Consider the following 23,777-nt stretch of genomic DNA (forward strand, 5'->3'; position numbering starts at 1 on the left):
AATTAAAGCTGACAGTATGCAGTTAAAGCACATAGTGTTTGTTTCATTCCAACTCCATTGTGGTGGTGTATAGAGCCAAAGATGTTAGAATTGTGTCGATGTCCCAATATTTCTGGACCTGACTGTACATCTTCAGGCCTTGACTCCTGATGCCTGGTGTATGATCTCCATTAGCTGCACACTACTCAGCTTTGACGTATTTTTTAAATGCATGAACATACTTTCACTACTTTTTAATTTGTATTTTTCAGTCTCTAACACTGAAGATATAAAGTAGCTCCAAAAACTAGGCAGTTTTTGGAAGAAATTATATACAAAAATGCACCTTTCCCGGGGTATCTAAATTACTTGATTACTGTTTTCTGAGAGGATGTAGGAGGTGGGGTGGAGGCAAGCTAAATGGCGGGACTGACACACTCAGGTCAATCCTTCTATCACTCATCTTTCTAAGAGACAGGGTGTTCTTAGTCACTGGCACTTCTAGGCTAGTATCGCCAGGATCCTCAGCTCAGCTACTCTCAGCTACTTAGTCTCAACTATTGTCCCTTTGTCCATCTGAAACATGCTTCCTGCCAAAGGCTGATGAGAGGGATCCTTTTCTAGAAAAAGACTTAACAACCTTGAGTCAGACTGAAATAGCTAAATAATACCCCTCATCCTTCTTACAAATGAAGGTGTTAACTTTACAGCAACCTTTCACAAGAGGGTTTTTTTCCCAAGACACCAGGGGTTCCAATCGTTCCATGCAAGATTATGACTGACATTTTTTTTTAACTATGCATGCTACATAATACTAGCATTCACAGTGGTAGGAATTATTGCACGCTGTGACTCAGCTGCAGCCTGCTGCTTTGTTATTATCGTAACCATTGTAAAACATGGGTTGTGAGTAGGTTAGAAGTGAATTGTACTGTCAAGTTTTTGTATTTTTTGCAGTTTTTAATACAGGGGTTCCCTGAGACCTGAACATTATTTCAAGGATTTCTCCAGGGGAAAAAGTTTGAGAAACTCTGCTTTAAGGATTGAAAATATTTTTTTCTGTTCTTTCTTTTGTTACTGTGACAATATTAATGTTGTCAGCTCTTACCTTGATATTCTAATGGTGTCTGATACCATTCAATTATTCTGAACTGAATAATTGTAATTATTTATTTTAAAAATATTTTCCCAATTGCATTAGGAAGAATAACTAATTTGTCTGTCGAAATATTTAATGAACTAGTTCAGTAAAAACAAAATATAGTCGTCTAAAGATTTTATGAGGGCTTAATAACTGTTGTACATAGATCATGACAATATTTACATTAATAAAACTTGGACCATGTCAGCAGTATTAGTATTAGTATTAGTATTCTTGCCCAGTATTTCTGGTTGTGAAATGCAGACACATATTACAAGTTGCTGCAAAACATAAACATTAGACCAATCTCATTACTCATACTTTCCCTTTGTAAAAATAGACTCCATCTATCTGTTATATATTGTAAATACATCGGGGGGGTGGTATTTGCTAATACTTTTAAGAAAAAGTAACCTATTCTTTCTAATGCTCGCTTTAGGAAACATTAGGCTATGCAAAACGTTTTTAAACTTCAGCTAAAAAATATTGTTTTAAAGAATTTCTTATTATTCAGCTGGAAAGATTCTCAAAATGGTTTCCATTGGATCAATAGTTTCTAGAGAAGTATTTATGTTAATTTGTTGCAGCAAAAACAATAGATGCAATTTAAAGACTGAGAAATGTACAATTTAAAAGGCAAAACATAAAAGAGGGAAGAAATTTTCATCGATATATAAAATACTTATAATGGGGCCAAATAAAGCGGGTCCCAAAATAGAACTGAAATATAGTGCAGTCTTAGATAATTCCCTCTATTCGGGCAGTTGGATTGACTGCAATCAGATGATAGAAGGAGTCAGATGGGACAGTTTTCGGCCATTCCATTTATTCTCATCAAACAAGATAGAATGGCTCTGATTCTCTGAAACTGTTAGCATCAAACATGAAGGAATCAAGACTCCGAGGTCATGTATTGATGCCCGCTATAATGAGCTATTTAAATCTGAGAAGCAAAGAATGATGCTTGTGATGTTGCCAAAATTCATTATTCTGACTATATATGTCTAAGGATATGCATATCACTGTCAATTAGATCCACCCAAAAATACAAGATGGGAATTCAGAGCTGAGATTTTGCAACAGTTTAAAAAAGAAGTATAAAACATGAAGACCCAGAGCTGCAAGTGGCCATCAGTTTGTAGTTTCCCAGAGTAGGTGGAAGCAAAATTCATTGAATTGGGAAGAGTTTGAGAGCGGGGTTGTGAGTCAAACTGGATGCTTTAAGTCTCACAGATGGTTAGGACACCCATTTCTGCTTTAAAGCTCCTGAAATTCCTCAAAATTTTGTTTTAAATACTCTTTCCCAGCCTACCTCATAAGATTTGTTTTGAGTTAAAATGAAGTAGATCCCTATAGTTGTTATAGTGTTCATTCGTAACAATAGTGACACAAAAGTCATGAAATGGGTACTGTGATATCTAAACACAAATTGTACCTTTCCACACTTGCATCATGACGTCACATACAAGTATTAAGAGGTAGTGTATATCACTCGCCTTCTCCCCCCCCCACGCACTCCCAAATCTATGTGAAGTACCCTGGGCTCAAAACAATGTAAATATAAAATAATAATTTCACTGATTCTCTCTTGATCAGCAACTACCAGTTTTATTTGTATGCAAATACTGCTGTCATTTCTCTGATGGCAGCAAAAGCAAAGGAGGATTTCCCAAAAAAATTGCCAGGCAGAGCAGAAGAAATTTTGGATCTGGTGAGTGTAGCAGTTCCTTGGATGGGCCTCACATATACTGTGAAAAGTCTGGCTCTTATATATAGATATATTCTTTCATTAGAAATATTGATAGATGAGGTACTTTTTGTTAAACTAATGGGGGGGGAACCCTCCTCCCATTAGAAACCTAGTTTCAGAGCAGGCAGTGCTCTTGGTATTAAATAGTTTCATATGTTCACCAAGAGAATTACAGTCTTCTTCCCCACAGAGTGATAACAAAAGTGAAAGCTCTAAATCAGTGTTTCTCAACCTTGGAAGCTTCTGGGAGTTGAAGTTCACCCATCTTCAAGCTTCCAAGGTTGAGAAACACTGCTCTAAATGAACCCACATATTTGTTGAAAAGGCAGAGAAAGACCAAAGAAAGGGCTGTATTCCATAAAAAAGTGAGAAATGAGAAATATTTTTTTAAAAGCTACTTTTCTTTAAAATCCAGTCATCACCTATGTTTTGGTTGATTCAATTCAAACATGCACAAATAATGTAAAAAAAAAAGTCAAATCAATACCTTAAAGATAATTGTGAGTCACAAAACTGGTATGAGCCAACTGTTTAATCGCTGGTGGTGCAGCAGCAATGATATCAATGAGCCCTGGAAGTATTTGAGAGTGTGTATATGGGGTCAGAGTTGGCTGTGAAAACATAGGCTGAGATTAGATCTTCTTAGGCAGTGGCAACATTTGGCAGCAGCCAATTCAGTAAGTTTTCAAAAAGCCACTAGGCCACCCAAATCTGGCGGCAGGCCCACCTGTTCTGCAGGCCCAGTTTAAGTAGACCAAATGAAAAATTCATTGTATGGCCTGAAAAAACAGTTGTTATCATCATCATTATACCTTTAATATTATCAAACAACAGCATCTGCCTATCTTGGGAAAGACTCAATAAGTGGGCAAAAATGTCAAACCCCTTCTTTATCATCTCCAGAATAAAGCTTAGAATATATCCGTGCTTTGTTTTGGGTTCTATAGCTGAACTCTTCATAGAACAACAGCAACCAACAATCCAACCTTAGAAATGACACATTTTCTGATAGTGAGAACAATTAATAGAACTAAAGCTTGGCTCCCAGAGGTTGTACCCGTGCTCCATCATGGAGATTTTTTAAAAATAGACTGGATAACCATTTAACCAAGATGGTATAAAGTCTCCTGCCTTGGGCAGGGGGCTGGACTAGAAGACCTCCGAGGTCCCTTCAAGCCCTATGATTCTCATGTTCTATAGATTTCTAGCACCTTTCGTAGATCCATGCATCATAAGCAAGTTATCTTTCCTGTGACAATTATTTTTAAGTTAGTAATATTCAAAATGTTTTCTCATCTCCAGAATAAAGCTTAGAATATATCCGTGCTTTGTTTTGGGTTCTGTAGCTGAAGTCTTCATGGAACAACAGCATCTCAAAGAAGCAAGCTTTTGTATCCAGGAGGCAGCCAGTCTCTTTCCCACATCTCATGCTGTGCTGTACATGCGGGGGAGGCTTGCAGAGATGAACGGCAGCTTGGAAGAGGCTAAGCAATTGTATGATGAAGCATTAACCGTGAATCCAAGTGGAGTGGAAATCATGAACTGTTTGGTAAGTATGTACAAGAGATCAATCTATGTTATGTCCTCCTATGGTACTTGGAATCCCAAGAATTATTTTAAAATTTAGGTCAGCCATATGATTGGAAATATTTCTAGAAATCCTTACTTGTACGTCCGTGGATCTGCTAGTCTCTTAATGCCTTTAATGTTGCAATTCTAGTGCAAGATTAAAATTAATTTTTGGGACTGGAGTGCACATTTGAAATGTTGAGAACATGTTGTGGGCGCTATTTAGGTATTCTATCAAATAAACAGACACATTCGCCATGAAAATAAGAACTGAAGAATTCTTGGGCCCAGTACTCTTCAGTATCTTAATCAATGGTTTAGATGAGGGGATAGATGGGGAACTCATCAAATTTGCAGACAACACCACGCTGGCAGGAATAGCCAATACTCCAGAAGATAGGCTTAAGATGCATAAAGATATTGACAGCAATAGCAATAGCACTTATATACCGCTTCATAGTACTTTACAGCCCCCTCTAAGCAGTTTACAGAGTCAGCATATTGCCCGCAACAATCCAGGTCCTCATTTTACTGACCTTGGAAGAATGGAAAGCTGAGTCAACCTTGAGCCACTCCGAATCAAACTCCTGGAGTGAACAGTGAGTTAACCTGCAGTACTGCATTCTATCCACTGCGTCACCACAGCTCTTGGACAGATTTGAACACTGGGCCCTATCTAATAAAATGAAATTCAATGGTGAAAAAAGTAAGGTTCTACATTTAGGCAATTAATACTAAATGCACAGGCATTGTATAGGTGGGACCTGGCTCAATAGTAGTAATTGTGAGAGGGATCTTGGAGTTCTAAGGGACAATCACTTAAATATAAGCCAGCAGTATTTATTTATTTATTTATTGGTTCGATTTATATGCCGCCCTTCTCCGGAGACTCAGGGCGGCTTACAATGCGTTAAGTATGCTATAGCTGCCAAAAAAAAAAGCACAGTCCTAGGCTGCATTAACAGAGGGATCAATTCAAGATCACATGAGGTGTTAATACCACTTTAGTTTAATGAAAAGAAAGACTAGGGATGACATGATAGCAGTGTTCCAATATCTAAAGCAATGATGGCTAACCTTTTTGCCATCGCGTGCCAGGAGGGGGGGTCACACACGCGTGTATGCCCACATCCATAATTCTGTGCACCCTGCCCCCACACATGCACGCGCGACCCCCCCTATGCTCCCCACTCTCGGCACGGTAGGCACGGTTTTTGCTCTCCCCAGCCTCCAAAGCCTTTCTAGGAGTCTGGGGAGGGCGAAAACAGCCCCTCCCCCCCCCGCAGAGGCTCTCCGGAGGCCAGAAATGGCCCGTTTGCCAACTTCTGGTGGGACTGGAAGGCCTATATTTCTCTCTCCCCAGCCTCCAGAGCCTTTCTAGGAATCTGGGGAGGGTGAAAACGGCCTTCCCCAAACTTCCGGAGGCTGGAAACGGCCCCTTTGCCAACTTCTGGTGGGTGAAATAGTGTAGGGCTTCTTGCCTGAGCAGGGGATTGCACTAAAAGACCTCCAAGGTCCTTTCCAACTCTGTTATTCTGTTATTCTTTGGCATGAGGTGATTGGTCCATCTAACCCAATATTTGCACTGATTTAATAGCTATTTTCTTGAGATTCAGGCAGGACTTTTTCACTCTTTCTTTGAAGATGAATGAATTAAGTATAGGACTTTCTGCCTGTACCTCAGCTGCTCTGCTGCAGATCTCATATGTGACCCTTCTTTGCTAATCTCCTTCAGAATCTAAACTACTTAGCTATTACCACTTCCTGTGGAAGCAAATGTCTTGTGATGTATGATGTCAAATTTTGCTTAACAAACAAATATGCATTTCATATATGTTGCCTTAAGCCTTCTGTTCCAAAATTAGCCAGTAGAATTATTTCAGCTCCATTTATTCTGCACCAAGGATTGTTTTATTGTTTGTGGAGGGGGGGGGGGATTTTTATGTTTGTTGTTTCCGCTCACGTTTTTTCTTGTTAAATGAATTGTTTTTCCCACATTTGTTTCTTTGCAGCAGTTATTTGTTTGTGTATTGATTGTCTGTATGATATGTGTGATTTTTTTTCCTTTTATTGAAAGACAGAGATAGTAACAATTATCTTTATAGGACCGTTGAATCTCTCCTATTGGATTTGAAGTGCTTGGTGCCACTTAAAAAAACAGTCCAGTGTACTCCCAAGCCAAATTCCTCTTGTAAGCAGGATTCTTTGTTACTGGTGTATCAGCATTAATTAATGTAGAATTCCTCCGTTTCCCCTTAGGCTGTTAAAAAATATGATTTTAAAACACTAGGGCTGATTTTAAGCAAAGGTCATAAATCTAGTGGCCAGCAAAGCAGTCAATACATTGATCCTGACAAGCAAAAATAAAGTTATAAGCACACTTGGAATTTTCTCTAAAGGCATTTATAACTTTGTTTCAGGGGATGGGTGTTCAAGATGAAAGTTATTACATTGTTAAAATCTAATGTTATTCCTTGATAAATTGGTAGCCAAATATTGGAGCATTATTTCCTAAAATGCAATTCCTCTATTGTTTGGCATCTGTATTTTCCCCAGCTAAAGAGTATTGTTTTTGCAGCTGTAGGACTTGGTCCATCATATGGCAGTATCTTCCATTGTATAACAACCCATTTACATAGCAAATTAACCATGACCACAATATATATTTGATAACTTATATCTAGATTTGGAAAGAAGTACCCGTGTTTCTCCGAAAATAAGACCGGGTCTTATTTTCATCTGGGCCCCAAATAAGCACTGGGGCTTATTTTTGTGGGATGTCTTATTTTTTTTCCATGTACAGGAGGCCCGTTTTTTTTGCTTGCTCACGGCAGGGCAGGAGGCAGGGCAGTACAGCAGTGCCACTGCCGTGAGGTGGGGTACTAGAGTTTCCACACATGCCCTGCACTGGCTTACCTCAGGGCCCTGCAGCCAGACTACCCATGCCCTGACACCTGCCTCGCCTCACGGCAGCGGCTCCAGCAGCCCCATCCAGCAGGACCATGCATGGCCACCAGCCCACTTCTTCTGCTTGCTTGCAGCCACAACGGAGCAGGAAGCCAAGCAACATGCCAGTGCCACAGCCATGAGGCGAGGCGGGGGTGGGTGGAGCTGCCCCATGCACCCCGCACCAGCTTACCTCAGGATCATACAGCCATATCATCCACTCCCAGACACCTGCCCTGCCCTGTGGCCACGGTACCAGCACACCACTCAACCTCCTGCTCCATTGCGGCTGCAAGCAAGAGGAAGTGGACTGGTGCTCACATAGGTTCCTGAACATGGGTGCTAGTGCTGCCGCCACGAGGCAGCTATTGGGGTGTGGATGGCCTGGCTGTGGAGGCCCTGAGGTAACCCAGTGCGGGGTGCATGGGGCAGCTCCACCACCACCCCACCTCTCTTTGTGGCTGTGGCATCATGAGCAACCAGACAGAATGGCCAGGCAGCCAGCTGCGCAAGCTCTTAGGGCTTATTTGGGGGTAGGGCTTATATTAGGCACACATGTAAAAACATGCTAGGTCTTATTTTGGTATAGGTCTTATTTTCAGGAAAACGGGACAGAGGGGAAACTGAGGACAGTACCGTTTCTCTTTTGATTCTTTATCAACATTCCCTAGTTTAATGAACTACAGATATGAATGAACAGATATCCATCATCTCCCTACAGCAAGGTCATCTGGTGTGCATCAGGTTAGAAAAGGCTGTTGTATACAGACAACTGCTAAAACTAATCTAGATATGAAGGATAACATCTGATATATTGTAAAACACCTTCCGTTTCCATGTCTTCCCAATGCACTTTGTAAATATATTTTCACCTTATTGTTTTAAAGCATTCTGGTGAATTGTGGTTTCCTATAAAGATCAATGGAAAGGAAAGTTAACATGTGGAAGAGAAATTCTAAGAATGTAACTGTGAAATTGTATTCTAAGGCATCTGGAAATTAAAAAGGACTCCAGACCCTTTATGGTAATGCTATTGACTGCCAAATCTTAACCAGATGTAAATTTTAAAATGCCATTAGCACTTACGAATAATCAACATGGTTTTAGTTCCCTGCACACTTTCAAGATGGCATTCCTATAGTAAACTAGCAAAGAAAAGTTGACTAGCTAATATAGGCACATTTGGATTGCAATGTTTGAAGGAACAACTTTGTTGCAAAGCCTTGGTTAGCATCATGCATAAGGAACCATGAGTTGATCAAAGTTACTTCTCAATTGTTGCAATGCCTATTTACAAGAGTCTTGCCAAAATAACTGCATTCTCTTGGGAATGATCAGACAGGGCTTCAGGGACTTTAGGGGAAGTAAGGCCCTGCTCTGCTTTTTGTTGTGCAAAAAGCTCAGCCCCCCTCTTCACATCTCACCCCGCTTTAGCTGGAGATTCCATCACAGTAAATCTGTTTCCTTTGCAATTTCTTTCGTTAATTTATGATAAAATATAAATCATGTTCAATAGACACAACTTTCCAAAGTCATTGAAAAATATTGCTGATATCAAGCACTTATCAAAGGAATCTGCCAATTGTATGCTGCCTCAATTAGTGGTGGGATCAGGAATGTTTTACTGAAATTGTTGTCCAATCTCTAAGCAATAGTAGAATGATTACTGTACTTGGGTCATAAAATTATTCACAAATTCAACAATCAGTAGCAACTTCACTACAATAATGGCACTTACTTAATATCAACTGATCCATTTAAGGAGCACATAAGTAGATATTAAAATGAAATTTCCTGAGTTGCCATCTTGCCTGGGTATACTGTATGTATTCTGATAAAGTGCTAGCACTTCAACTTATCAACAAACCTCTGCACTCTTGGCAGTGATCAACAAAATTCCTATTCAACCTATTTATGAGGCTTTAGGGTGAGAAAGAATAAATGCAGTAACTGTTTTTAATGCTTTTAGAGGCTGTGGTACCACCTGTGGTTTTGTTGATAAAATCAAGCTTTCATGTTGTAATATTTTCAAGCAATTAAATGAAAGCATTTTAGAAGCTTTTGCTGACTTTGAACTGGATGTAACACCATCAGATGCTTAGAACTACTGCATTAGGACATTCTTTTTTAAGCTGCTTATGGCAGCTTTACAAAAAACTAATGCTGGAGAAAACAGATGAGCTTCAATCAGAAGAGATGTGTCAGTTCATCCTGCTTTTTGAGTTTCCACTCTATGGACACATCACCAGTTTATGGGATGATAGCATAACTTCAATATTAATATGAACCTTCTAGATTGACTAGATTGTTACCAGTTTCATGGATCGCACCTACCAAATTGTTCATATAAATAAATCAGGTGGCTATCAACATTTTGGAACTGACCTTGCCATGGACCTGCATGTACTGCCTTACATAGCCATTTGAAAGTGAATGAGAATCAAATTCAGAAGGGTAAGAATCAGATGTTGAAGGACATGCAGGTGCTGAGTGAACAGAACAAAAATTCATCATTCCACATGATACTTCTGTGTGGATTTTTTAAATGGACTGCTATATTATATCAAGCAACCTAATGTGTATCACATTGCTAACGTGTCTATAATTTGCCTTTAGGAGCAATATCTCAGAATAATAGAATAATAATTACTGAATATGCAGTGCTGAAAAAAACGTAACTAAATTGGCTGATGTACCTTAATCTTCACATTGGCTCCCAAATTCATTGTGAAAGCTTTTTGATAAACTACACATTTCACACTGACATCAGTTTCAAAGTTATTGATGAATGATTTGTCAGAATTATACCCAGTTTTCAATTTTCTAGATATTTCAGGAGAACTCAGAACTGAAATAAACATCCCTGAAATAGAACTGTTGTACAGACTACCAGGATCTCTTCCTGCTTATAAATCTTATTCCATCCTGTCCTTCCCACCCTTTTATGTCCCCTGGTGGCAAATCAGTTGGACATCAGGGAAAATGTCCTACTGTATATCTAAAATTCAACTCCAAAGTTACATGTGTGTACCCTGGTTGTTACTAAGTAGGCTTATCATATGTCTATATAAGTGAAGAAATCCAAAAATTTTTACTACCAGTTCTGTGGGCATGGTGTGCCATAGTGGGCGTGGCAGGGGAAGGATACTGCAAAATCTCCATTCCCACCCCACTCCTGGGGGAAGGATATTGCAAAATCTCCATTCCCACCCCACTCTGGGGCCAGCCAGAGGTGGTATTTGCCAGTTCTCCAAACTACTCAAAATTTCCGCTACTGGTTCTCCGAACTGCTCAAAATTTCCACTACCGGTTCTCCAGAACCTGCTGGATTTCACCCCTGGTCTATATTAAGAGGATATGGGTTTTTTATCATGTAGGAGATCATTCCTCTGATTTAAAGCATCTGTAACACAAAATGATCCTGTCTGCCCTTTGAAGCACATCTCAGCTTATTTGCATCACGATGACCAACTTTAATTATCCGTTAATTGAATTATTTATAATAAAGCACAAGATAATTATCTATTTTTCTTCCACTTCCTGAAGGAGAAGAACTGTACCTGACAGAGTTTGTCTCTCAACAGATATGAATCTGTGTTTTTAATTAAAATCAGGATGGTTAATTCCATCTGCTGGCCATCTATCTAGGCACTGAAAAATCAAGCAGATTAGAAACTATTCTGCAACATATCAGGTGTGCCTAGTCTCCACTTCTTTTTCCCACTGTGGGGATAGGCTTGGACTTTTGCAAATTTTTGGCAAGAGGAAAATCCCATGTAGTTAGGCTTCTGATTCAGTTAAGCAAGGCCAATCATGTATCTGTAATTCAAATGTAATTCAAATTCAAATAATGAATTGAATAATTTGTGTGATTAAGCAGATGATATCTTAATTGCAATCAAAACTCTATGGAAGAGAGAAAATGGGGAAAACGTGATGAAATGTCACATGATGGCAGTGTGTGTGACGTGGCGAGTTTGACACCTGTGAGCTAGAAAGTCTCAGCTTCTCATCTCACTTCAATTGTGAGAATCCGCTGTGTAAAATGAATACAATTCTTTGCAGTAGTCTTAAATTCTAAGATCATCTCTCTTGCTCCCTCTCTCTCTCTCTCTCTCTCTCTCTCTATCTATCTATCTATCTATCTATCAGTCTATTGATATATCTATTGATCGAAATATCTATCATCTATTTACCTCTGTCTGTCTGTTTGTCTGTCCATATCTATCTATCTATCTATCTATCTTATCTATCTATCTATCTATCTATCTATCTATCTATCTATCTATCTATCTATCTATCTCTAAGGACCCCAAAGTCCTTTTCCTAAAAAAGTACAAGTTTGGTGTAGGCAACTGGGAGGCTCTTAAGCAGGACATAAATGGAATATCATCCTGCCATATCTATTCCTTTATATTACCATAATGCCTTTGATATTGCACGAAATATATGCCATCCAGTACTCTACTATTAGAGAAAAGCTAGTAATGATGGCTAACAGGCATATGAGATGCTTTCAAATGCTTCTTCAAATGGTTCATTTCTTTCTTGCTAATACTGACTCCATTGTAGGAAAGTGTAGGAACACCTTATTAGCTTGAGACTACTAAAATGTCATTTTATTGTTGAGTTTCTGCCTTTAATACAGGGGTGAAATGTTCCCGGTTCGGACCGGATCGACTGATCCGGTAGCGATGGCAGCAGGTGGTTCGGAGAACAGGTAGCAAAAATCCCTGCGCCTCCCCCATGACCAGCTGAGCCGCACGATCATCAGAGGCTTTTTTTTTTTACTTTTAAAAGTATTTTTTCTACAACCTCTTCCAATGAAAAAATGCTTTTAAAAGTAAAAAAAAAAGCATCTGATGATCGCGCGGCTCAGCTGGGATTGTCAGAGGGTTTTCAAAGCATTTTTTTCTGCAACCTCTTGGCCGAAGAGGTGGTAAAATGCTTTGAAAAGTCTTTGACGATCCCAGCTGAGTTGCCTGATCGGCAGAGAGGCTTTTCAAAGCATTAGAAAAAATGCTTTGAAAAGTTTAAAAAAAAAAAAAAAAGTTGGCCATGCCCACCCAGTCACATTACCCCCCCACCAAGCCACGCCCACAGAACCGGTAGTAACAAATTTTACATTTAACCCCTGCTTTAATACATAATATAGAACCATTGTCGTCATCATGTTATTTTTTTTAATGACAATTCCATATGATGTCTTCAATGGATTAACATTTATAACTTTTGTGGCAGCTCATATATGGAGTGATTTCTTTTAACAACAACAACAACAAAAATCCGGCTATGAGAAATTAATATAGGATATTATTTTCTGCATCCTCTACTAAGAAGACTAAGAACAAACAGCACTGAAATGAATCTGGGCAGTAACCTTTTATATTTCTTTCTGAAACTAATTTTATCTTATTCCACGTGTATTCCTTATTCCTTGTTTTCCAAATCTCATAGTAGGAGGTTTTTTATTTAGATGTTTTAGTCCCACCTTTATTGTTTTTATAAATAACTTGAGGCAATGAACATACCTAATATTCTTCCTTCTCCTTTTTCCCTCAACAACAATCCTGTGAGGTGGGCTGAGAGAGACTGATTGGCCCAAAGTCACTTAGCCGACTTTCATGCCTAAAGTGGGGATACAACTCACAGTCTCCTGGTCTCTAGCCTGGAGCTGCAGCTACTAGACCAAACTGCTTAATATTTAAAGCTCCCAATATCACTTTCCTTTGGATTAGCCTGAAAAAAAGATAGACATGTCATTGAATCTTATACTGACGCTAATCAAATACTCACTTAACCAGGAAATAATGTGAAATACTGTATTTAAAATTCTATACAGTACTCTTTTCAGACACCAGTAAAATAAAAGGTTAAAGGGATCATCCATAGGATCCACCTCAACTTTCATTTTTTGTAACACTTTGCTTCATGACAATCTTCATCTTTAAGGCCTGAGGTATTACTAGGAACTGCTGTGTGCATTACAATCAGCAAGAGAAAAGCAAATACACAAGGATTTTTATACGCCGTCTGAGAACCATTATGGTGGATACAGGTTAAAATGTTGAATTAAGAATGAGAATCACTATCAAATCCTAGATTACTTCCTTTCAAAACATAGGGAAAATCAAAATCCCTTGGATTTAGGGTACAAAATTGTAGACGTCTGCCTTTTTTCTGTACCTATATTTAATAAAATATTAGCTTGTCTCTGATAGCATCATCTGATCTAGAACCCTACAAAGGGTTCTAGATAGGGCAGATCACAATTTACAAGTTCTTCATCTAGCATGCTAGTGCTGGCTAGGTCTGGTTACAATTACAGTCAATTTCATTCTGAGAACAGACTAAAGGAAGCTGACATGACATAATGGAAAGTACAGCCAGGCAAGTCCATAGCTGGCATAAATACCTTCCTTCAGCAGAGATTCTCCACCCCCATCCCCCAAAGCAATCTGTACAAGCTCAGCTGCAATGCTCTGTCTGCCTTCCTGGCATCTATCATAGTAATAAATTGTCTCCGCAATATCAGAGGGCAGAGAATAGCAGAAGCGGATGTAAATTCTAAGGTGGTTACTGCAGTGCCATCTTATTTCAGATAATAAGTACAACAAAATATGGGGAATTGTTTCTTTTTTCCTTTCTATTTGGAGAAAATAAGAGGGGAGATGATATCCATTTGATGTTGTCAATGAATGTTTTTAAACACTTGGTATAAGTGGACACTAATTCTCCTTGATGTTCCAGCAAAATTGTTCTCAGTCTACATATTACTAAAATTTTCATTTTTGGTAACTTTTAACTGGGAAAAATGGTGCATTGTAGGGCAACAATTTTTGAAATAACACGATTCCCAAGGGAATGAAATTTTTGGAAGTTGTGACTGATTCAGTGCTGCCAGGCTGCTGCTGCTCCTGCTAGTGCTGCTGCAGCCACAATCCGCATTTTCAATATTCTATAACAGTCTCTGAGCACTTTCTTTAACCCTCATTCTCTCTTCCACCCAGCAGCAGTATTTAGCTGCCCGCTGGGAAGGGAAAGGAAAGGACAGAAGGAGGAAAGAGGAGAGAAGATTTCCAATGCTCACTGCCAGCTTCCAACAGGGAAATTCAATGGGGAAGCCAAAAGGAAGTTGGAAGTCATTCCCGCCTCTGCTGATTTTTTGTTAGCTTGTGGTCATTCTCGTCATTCTATTTCGGGGGATAAAGAAATGTATCTCTGAAATGATGACAGGAAATCAAAAGATTATAATGAACCTGAAAAAAGAAGTTAATTAGTCAAATGTTGGTTTGCTGTTTTCTCATAATACAAGTTCTCTACTGGAAAATTAGAACCAAATAGTGTAAGCATAGAATGATGACATGAAATATAGAATAACAACTGATCCTTTTATTAAGATCTCCTTCTCATATATTACCCAAAGGGAGTCCATTTTTAGTTTTCCTATTATTTATTTAATGTATGGCATATAATGTCAGGGAAATCAACAAATGCTAACAATGCAGCCCTGACAGCCTAAATTGCTAGTTCATTCTATTCAGCGCTTGCCTGCCTATCCTTGGTGTACCACAGGGGGCAGACTAGCTTACAAGCCAACGTGGCACAGTGGTTAGAGTGCAGTACTGCAGGCTACTTTGGCTGACTGCTAGCTGCAGTTCGGCAGTTCAGATCTCACCAGCTCAAGGTTGACTCAGTTTTCTATCCTTCCGAGGTGGGTAAAATGAGGAGCTGTGGGAGTTGAAGCACCGGAAAAGATGCCTAGAGAATAGTTGGAGGACAAGTCTTTCTGAATCGGACCGGACACTGGTAAGATCTCATATTAGGAATTACCTAGTGGCAATAAAAGCAGCGAAATGTAGCTATTTTGCTGCTCTTATTGTGTCATCAGATAACCACCAGGCCGCCCTGTTTAGGGTGACCTACTCCCTGCTCCATCAGGAAGCACGGGAGGACCCCTTGGAGGGTAGAGCCGAGGATTTTGTTCAGTATCTGTATGACAAAATCACTTAGATTCGGGAAGATTTGGACTCCGACTGGGTAGTCTCAGGGGGAGGGACTGGGGCAGGTCTTGAGAATGTTATCTGGGATGAGTTTGATCCTGTAACCCCTGAGGACATGGACAGGATTCTGGGCAGACTGAACGCGACCACTTGTTTATTGGACTCATGTCCCTCCTGGTTAATGCTGGCTTCCCAGGAGGTGACACGAGGCTGGCTCCAGGGGATTATAAATGCTTCGTTGGGTGAGGGTGACTTTCCCGCTGCCTTGAAAGAGGCGGTGGTGAGGCCTCTCCTCAAGAAGCCTTCCCTGTACCTGGCAATGTTGGTTAATTATCATCCGGTCTCCAACCTTCGCTTCATGGTGAAGGTTGTTGAGAGCGTGGTTGCACAACAGTTCCCCCAGCACCTGGATGAAACGACGTATCTGGATCCGTTCCAGTCGGGCTTCAGGCCCGGGTATAGCACGGAAACGGCATTGGTCGCGTTGGTAGATGATCTCTGGAGGGCTCGGGACAGGGGGTGCTCCTCTGTCCTGGTCCTGTTAGATCTCTCAGCGGCTTTTGATACCATCGACCATGGTATCATGCTGCACCGGTTGGAAGAGTTAGGGGTGGGAGGCACTGTGTTGCGGTGGTTCTCGTCCTTTCTCTCTGACCGGTCGCAGTCTGTGTTGACAGGGAGGGCAGAGGTCGACCCCGAGGCCCCTCATATGTAGGTGCCGCAAGGGTTGGTCCTCTCGCCCCTCCTGTTCAACATTTATGTGAAGCCGCTGGGCGAGATCATCCATGGTTTCGGGGTGAAGTACCACCAGTACGCTGGTGACACCCAGCTGTACATCTCCACCCCGGACCACCCCAACGATGCCCTTGAAGTGATGTCCCGGTGCCTGGAGGCCGTGCGGATCTGGATGGGGAGGAATAGGCTCAGGCTCAACCCATCCAAGACCGAGTGGCTGTGGTTTCCAACGTCCCGATATAGTCAGTTGGCGCCATCACTGACTATTGGGGGCGAATCATTGGCCCCCCACGGAGAGGGCTCGCAACTTGGGCGTCCTCCTGGATTCACGCCTGTCTTTAGAAGAGCATTTGACGGCCGTGACCGGGAGGATTTTTCATCAGGTTTGCCTGATTCGCCAGTTGCATCCCTTTCTGTATCGGCACTCCTTACGCACGGTCACTCATGCCCTTGTCACCTCCCGCCTGGACTATTGTAACGCTTTCTACATGGGGCTCCCCTTGAGGAGCACCCGGAGGCTCCAACTGGCGCAGAGTGCAGCTGCGCAGGTGGTAATGGGAGCGACATGGCGTTCCCATGTAACACCTCTCCTGCGCGAGCTGCACTGGCTCCTGGTGGTGTTCCGGGTGCGCTTCAAGGTTTTGGTTACCACCTTTAGAGCGCTCCATGGCTTAGGACCTGGTTATCTACAGGACCGCCTACTACCACCAATACCTCCCACCGGCCGGTACGCTCTCATAGAGAGGGGCTCCTCCGGGTGCCGTCGGCCAAACAATGTCGACTGGCAGCCCCTAAGAGGAGAGCCTTCTCTGTGGGGGCACCTACTATCTGGAACGAGCTCCCCCCGGAGATACTGAGGATCCCGGATCTGCGCACCTTCCGCCGCGCTCTTAAGACCTTTTTATTCCACCAGGCGGGCCTGGCCTAATCTTTTCCCTCTTTTTAATTATGCAAATTTTAATCGGTTTTTTAAATGATTGGGGTTTTAATCTGTTTGGGCCAAATTGTTTAATTCAATTTTACTTTGTTTTTAAATTTTGTATCTATGTGTTTTTACTGTTTGGCTGTTCACCACCCTGAGTCCTTTGGGAGTAGGGCGGTATATAAATTAAATAAATAAAATAAATAAAAATAAAATGAGGACCCAGATTGTTGGGGCAATATGCTGACTTTGTAAACCGCTTAAAGAGGGCTGTAAAAGCACTATGAAGCGGTTTATAAGTCTAAGTGCTATTGCTATTGCCATTACACCAGCTGACTAGCAGCACTTGGGTTGCTGGCTCTTCCGGGCTCCTCTGCCAGTCTTGCCTCACCTTGGGTTGCATTGCCGGCTTCTGCTCTCCAGACACACAAACACAGCTAGGTTTTTCCCACCGAAGTGGTACCCATTTATCTACTCACAATATTGCATGCTTTCGAACTGGTGGTGGGCATGAGCTGGGGAGCAAGCAATGGAAGTTCACTCCGTGTCACAGAGCTGGGCTCAAACTGCCGGAGTACAAGCCATTTCTGACCAGCAGTTCCAACGTCATTAAGCCACTGTGCCACTAAGGTCCCCAATATTTCCTGTTGCCATGGTATATAGTAAGAAACTATTTTGTGATGGATGACCCTACAATAGGCTTCTTACATTATCAAAATACTTCATGAAAGCTGCAATTTTTAGTCACCCTGTGAGAATTGTTGGAGTAATCTCCCTCCTATCTTCTTAGCAGTTGCTTAAAAATTGTACGCCCTGAGGGAACGCAAAGCACTGATTCATGATGAAGCCATCAGTCATACTAAAAAAAAATATATTCTTATGTTTGTTTTAATATTTTAAATGTGTGAAATGGCATAGAATCCCAGAGGTGGAAGGTCATGAAGTCCATTTAGGTCATGAAGTCCATCTTCTGATCCTTCCAGGAAACCAAATTCCAGCATGTATCATAGATGGGTGTCTAAGATGTCTACATGAACATACCCAACAAATGGAAGCCATTGTGTTTCTAAATCATTGGGTCCACTCCAGAATTGGTCTTACTGTTAAGATTTTTGATTATTTTTATTCAACTGGAAGCCATCTTCCAGTAATTTAAATCCATGATTGCCTGTCTAGGGATGACAGAGAAGATGTCCCTTGGTTTCCTTGGTAGAAATGTGCCTCCTCAAGCCCCCTACCACAGTACAAATGTGCCGCTACCGCATCCGCCCTGTGCTTTACCTTCTTCCTCCTGCTGTTGACAAGGCATACCCAGCCTGGCTGTATGCAAGGCAGCTGCAACATGTGTGCCGTTGTCCAAATCGTGTAAGCCTTTTTTCTGATGCTTCACAAGGCTTCTGAGGCTTCTGAAAGCTCATGAGAAGGCTGCCCCTGCCCCTCTCCAATTCATGCATATGTACAGTTATCCAAATCTTACGCAGCCTTCTTGTGAATTTTTGGGAGTCCTCACAAATCTTCCAAATCATCGTGAGAATGCAGCACACAATTTGGAGAAAGTTGCATACGGCCTTAGGGAGAAGGCCAGAAGGATGAGGACAGCTTCAACTTTACACTACAGGTAGTCCTCAATTTACAGCAGTTCATTTAGTGACCATTCAAAGTTGTAACAGGACTGAAATAAATAACTTATGACAGTTTTTCGCACTTACGACCATTGTAGCATCCCCATAGTGATCAACATTCAGACGCTTGGCAACTGATTCATATTTGCAGTGTCGTGTGATCAGCTTTTGCGACCTTCTGCCAAGGAAATCAATGGGGAAATCCAGATTCACTTAACTATGTTATTAACTTAACAAATGCAGTGTTTCACTTAACAACTGTGGCAAGAAAAGTCATAAAATGGGGCAAAACTCACTTAACAATTTGTTTCACTTAGCAACATAAATTTTGGGCTTTATTATAGTCGTGACTTGAGGATTACCTGTATAGTAAACAGGACCTGAGGTGGTCTACCACAATGGCAGTGTCGCTGGGGTTAAAGTAAAATCCCAGGGGCTGCTGTGGCTGGCTGAGACTGCCAAAGGCCCCAGCCCTCAACTTCAGCCTGGCACTGCTGGCAGATACACTGCCACCAAAGAGTACTGCTGTATAGGGCAACTAAAAGGGCAAAAATGGTTGGGGAGGCAGATAGAGAGATTTCAAGAGGAGTGTCATTGCCCCGTCAGAGCCTGAGTCAGCAGAGGAGGATGAGCTGGAGCTGGGGCTGATAGAGATCGAGGAGGCGGCCTTGTTGGATCTGGAGGAATGTGGGAAAGAGCTGGACAAGGCAGTCCCGTGTCCCTCAGGCTTGGGACAGCTTGCCAACAGAGAAAAATGGGGCAGGACGACCAAGAAAGGGGGGAAGAGAGGGCAGACAGTGGAGATGAGGAACGATGAAGCTCAGGCGACAAGCAAGGACTTCTCTTTCCTGATCCACGAGCACGGAGAGTGGAGAGAAGGCGGGAACAGCATAGGCTGACCTGACGATTCAGGAGGAGAGCACCCCGCTCCTCTTGTGAAGTCCACAAGTCTTAAAGTTGCCAAGGTTGGAGACCCCTGCCTTACCTTATTAAGGCTCAGGGCTAGGTAGAACCAGGTTGGGGTCTCATCTAACAACCAGTGGGATTCAGTTAACAATGGCAATGGGGACTGCCAGGATTGCCATTGTTGAACAATGTGGTCATGTGTCAACAGACTTTACAACTGCAATGGAAATTCTGATCCCAATTATTGTTGTTAAGCAAGGACTACCTGTACTTCTTAGCTGCCATCCTCTTTCGCCTTTTGCAGTCCAAATCTGGCAGTCTTACAGGGTAATATTTAAATTGGCATGGAAAAAAGTGTAGCTGATAACTTTTGTGTTTTTGTTTACAAAGCAGTCTCATTTTATTCCAGAGGTATATGTATCGCCCATTTCTGCACCAGATCTAAAGAAGAAAACGTTGAGTCATTCATATTTAGATTAGGAGCGATTTCTAATGAAATCTATCAGCCCTTTCTCAATTTTAACCAAATATTCTTACTTTTAGGCTTCTTAGAAAAAAGGCAAATGGCCATAATAATTTTGCTCCGTCTTAAATCAAACTCTGCTAGCGTCTAACTAGAAATACAGGGAAGTAGTGGATTCTTATGAGGATTATGGATTCTGCTAATCCTTATGGAAGATAGATTTTGTATCAATATGGAACAAGAAAGCCAAACAAAATAAAGCAATCTGATGTTTCAGCAGCACATACAATTATGTAATCTGAAACTTTTCTGCTGGCAGCTAGGCAAAGATTCCTCCAGCATTGTGCCTTTTTAACTGAGGACACTGGGAATTCACCTTCAGATCTATATCCATACTCCGTAACTATATCTCCATGAGTCCATAGATACCTCAGAACCCATGTTACTGAAGTGAATCTATCAATCTCATCTGAATATGTAGAAAAGGGTGCAGAGAGCCTTCCCTCCTTGAGAGAGATAGGAACTATGGCCCGATGGCATCGGTTATTAATCCATCCCCCTATACTCTGGAATTTACTTCCAGCAGATGTACATTTGGCCTCATTTCTCCTTCCATTTTGCAAGATTATTAAGACCTTTTTATTATGCCCTGGCTTGACTATGAGAGGTTGTAGGCAACAATGATACTATATAATGCTATTGTGAGTTGCTGGGAGTTTTGTGAAGGAAATTATATTACTTTCTTGCTTTTTTGTTTGTTTGTTTGTTTCATTGTTCTACATTTCCTAGAGCCGTGATGGTGAACCTATGGTCCGTGTGCCACCTGTGGCATGCAGGGCCATCTCTGCCGGCACGCGAGCCGACGCCCAGGTCAGTTCCACTGCGCATGCCCGCATGCCTCCCACCAGCCAGCTGATTTTTGGGTCTCTGCTGGGAGGCGTGTGCACATGCATGGAGGGTGTGGGGGTCACGTGTGCATGCGTGGAGAGGTGCAGTGCCATCCCCGTGCCCTGTTTTTGGTCCCAGGAGGCTTCAGGGAGGCCTGCTAGCACCAAAACGGTGGTCGCGCGCACATGTGCCTCCGTGGGGGGACATGGGTGGGGAGACCACAGGGGGTCACACATGCATGCAGGAGGCGGGGGGAGCACAGGGGGGTCACGCATACATGTGCGGAGGGGCTGGGGGGGCATTGCATTATGGGTGTCAGCGCTCACTTTCAGCACCCGAAGAAAAAAAGGTTCGCCATCACCGTCCTAGAGAATCATATGACTGGTACAGTCTACATATAGTCTACAAATATAATTAGTTGATTAAGTAATTAATTAATTTTGGCATACAGAAGGCTACCCTAAATGCATTCTGTGTTGAAATGCAGTTTATTGAATTCTTAGTTTCTAATATCCTAGGTAGGCCTCCCCAAATCTCTACCTTTCGGAGACATTAGAACATAGAATAACAGCCTCAACCTCCGTGACACATTTGTGTGGAAAGTTGTTTTAGTTCAGCATATTTTGATGTTGCATCACAATGCACCACAGTCGTTCTCCACAGCACAGCAGGATGAGAAACTAGAAAACTGTTTCATAAGAATGAATAACTTATCAATTTTATTTATTTATGCCATGGTGTTTGTTTCTTCAGTCAACAGAATGTAACCTTCTCGATGATGTTTCAGGGTCCAGGCCAAAATCACACTTCTGCAGATGTTCGGCACTAAAATCAAGTTTTTCCAGCCTTACACCCATTAATTGCAAAACTGATTGAGATGTTCTCATGAATAGATCGATATAACACTCAGCAGCACATGTCCTACAGGTTTCCTGCCTCTGTGGTAGTGAAAATCACTAAATAAATTAATCAAAGTCCTCATTAAATAGCAAAGGTTTAGTCTTCTCTAGGGATCATCAAATGTAAACCAAGAGAGAAAGGTGTAATACAGGGAATTTTTTACAGATTTTCTTGATCAGAAATTAGTACCAAACTGAATGCAATTTCTGAGTACTTCTGGAAATCTGAACATGCCCCATAGTCAGTGGTGGGATTCTGCTGGTTCTAGGGGGTTAAATTGTTAAATTGCTGGCTCGCCCCGCCCCTTGCCCCGCCCCTCCGCACCACTATTTATTGCCAATAAATAGTGGTGGGCGAGGGGTGGGCGAGCCAGCAATTTAACAAAGGGTTCGGTGTTTTTTTGGAATTTTATTGGCCCGCGGAGCTTCAGCATAGGCTAATTAGCCCTTGCTTAGATCGGCTCCCGAGTCTCAGCTGATTTGCTCTCAGCTGTTTTGCTCACGGCTCTGCTGCTTGCTTGCAAAGAGTGCTGATTTTTTTCCCGCTATCTATGCTGAAAAACAAAACAGAAAGTAAAGCAGGCTGTTGGCTTTGCTGTTGGCAAAATGAGGCAGAAAAGGTACCTCACCAAAAAAGGTAGGTGCAAACAATGGGAAATTTAGGGGAAAAGAGGAGAGTTCAAGATTTTAAAACACAAAAGAAAAAAAGCTCTATTTAACTAGGGAATTGTAATAATTGAGATACTATTAATTGTATATTGTGTTGAAAGCAGAAATGGTTAAGTTGTGGTTTGGAGGAATATATGGGGGAAATTATTTGGTTTATTATTATTGGTAAATATAATTAATTGATTTGTAAGAAATTGGATTGCATGGAAATAATTGGAATATTCATGTTCATATTGATTAATATACAAAAAAGGTAGTTATATAACTAATTGATTTATATTAAAATGTTGAATTTATATTAAACAACTGTAATATTACATAATTAACCAATGTGAGGATGGATATAAAAATAGATGACAATGGGAAGGGGTATAATATAGAATAGAAGGGAAAAATTGAATTTGATTAAGATTAGAGATGAAGATGAAGGGTAATATTGGTTTTTTACAAAAATAGATGAGGAATAAATATGGCAAAAAGGAAATATAGAAATTGTAAATTTAATTGAAATGACTAAACACTGTTTAAATTTGTGAACCGGCCAAATACTCTGTTTAAAGAAAATACATTGTATGTTTGTATGTGTGTTTCTAAGTATTGCTATTTATTCATATTTGTTCTCTTTTATTCTTTAAAGTTTAACAATTCATTCTTTATCTTAATATCTTTATATTTGTTTGGGGTTGGCTTTCTTCCCTTTCATCTTTTTTATTGTACAGCAATCTTTCTCCTCAAACCTACTACCTCTCTCTTCTCTTTCCTTCTTACTTTCTCTTCCTCCCCTTCTTCTTCTCCTCCCTACTTCCTCTTCCTTTCTCCTTCTCCTCCTCTCTTCCTCCCTCTCTTACCCTCACTCCTACTCTAATTTCCCTTCCCTTCCTTCATCCCTCTCTATTGCTGTATCCTTTTATGCATATGGACTACTCAGAGGGCTGAAAAAATTACTTCTGACTGGTCCTCGCACTTTTGACCAGTCCTCGAACTTATGACTGTCCTCACATTTTACGTTTTTGCCCTATCTTGTCACCATGGTGAAGAGAAGCAGTTGTGAAATGAGTGACACGGTTGTTAAGAATGCTACAATGGGCATAAGTGATGACCAGTCATAAGTGCGAAGACCGGTCAAAAGTGCGAGGACCAGTCAGAAATCACTTTTTTCAGCCCTCTGGGTAGTCCTTTTCTGCATATGGACTACTCAGAGGGCTGAAAAAGTTATTTTTGACTGGTCCTCACACTTTTGACCAGTCCTCAAACTTACGACTGTCCTCACATTTTACGTTTTTGC

At 41.3% G+C, this 23,777-nt stretch overlaps 1 protein-coding gene across 1 annotated transcript in view; it reads left to right on the plus strand.

Moving 5' to 3' along the window:
- TTC7A (tetratricopeptide repeat domain 7A) overlaps positions 1-23,777 on the plus strand; it is a 177,810-nt gene that overhangs the window by 130,428 nt on the left and 23,605 nt on the right. Inside the window, exon 19 of the mRNA XM_034427621.3 lies at positions 4,217-4,419. Within this exon, the coding sequence (XP_034283512.1) occupies positions 4,217-4,419 (203 nt within the window). The remainder of the gene's footprint in view (positions 1-4,216; positions 4,420-23,777) is intronic.

Source organism: Pantherophis guttatus, chromosome 1 (assembly GCF_059756535.1).
Source record: "Pantherophis guttatus breed Tessera chromosome 1, ASM5975653v1, whole genome shotgun sequence".
Taxonomy (NCBI): domain Eukaryota; kingdom Metazoa; phylum Chordata; class Lepidosauria; order Squamata; family Colubridae; genus Pantherophis; species Pantherophis guttatus.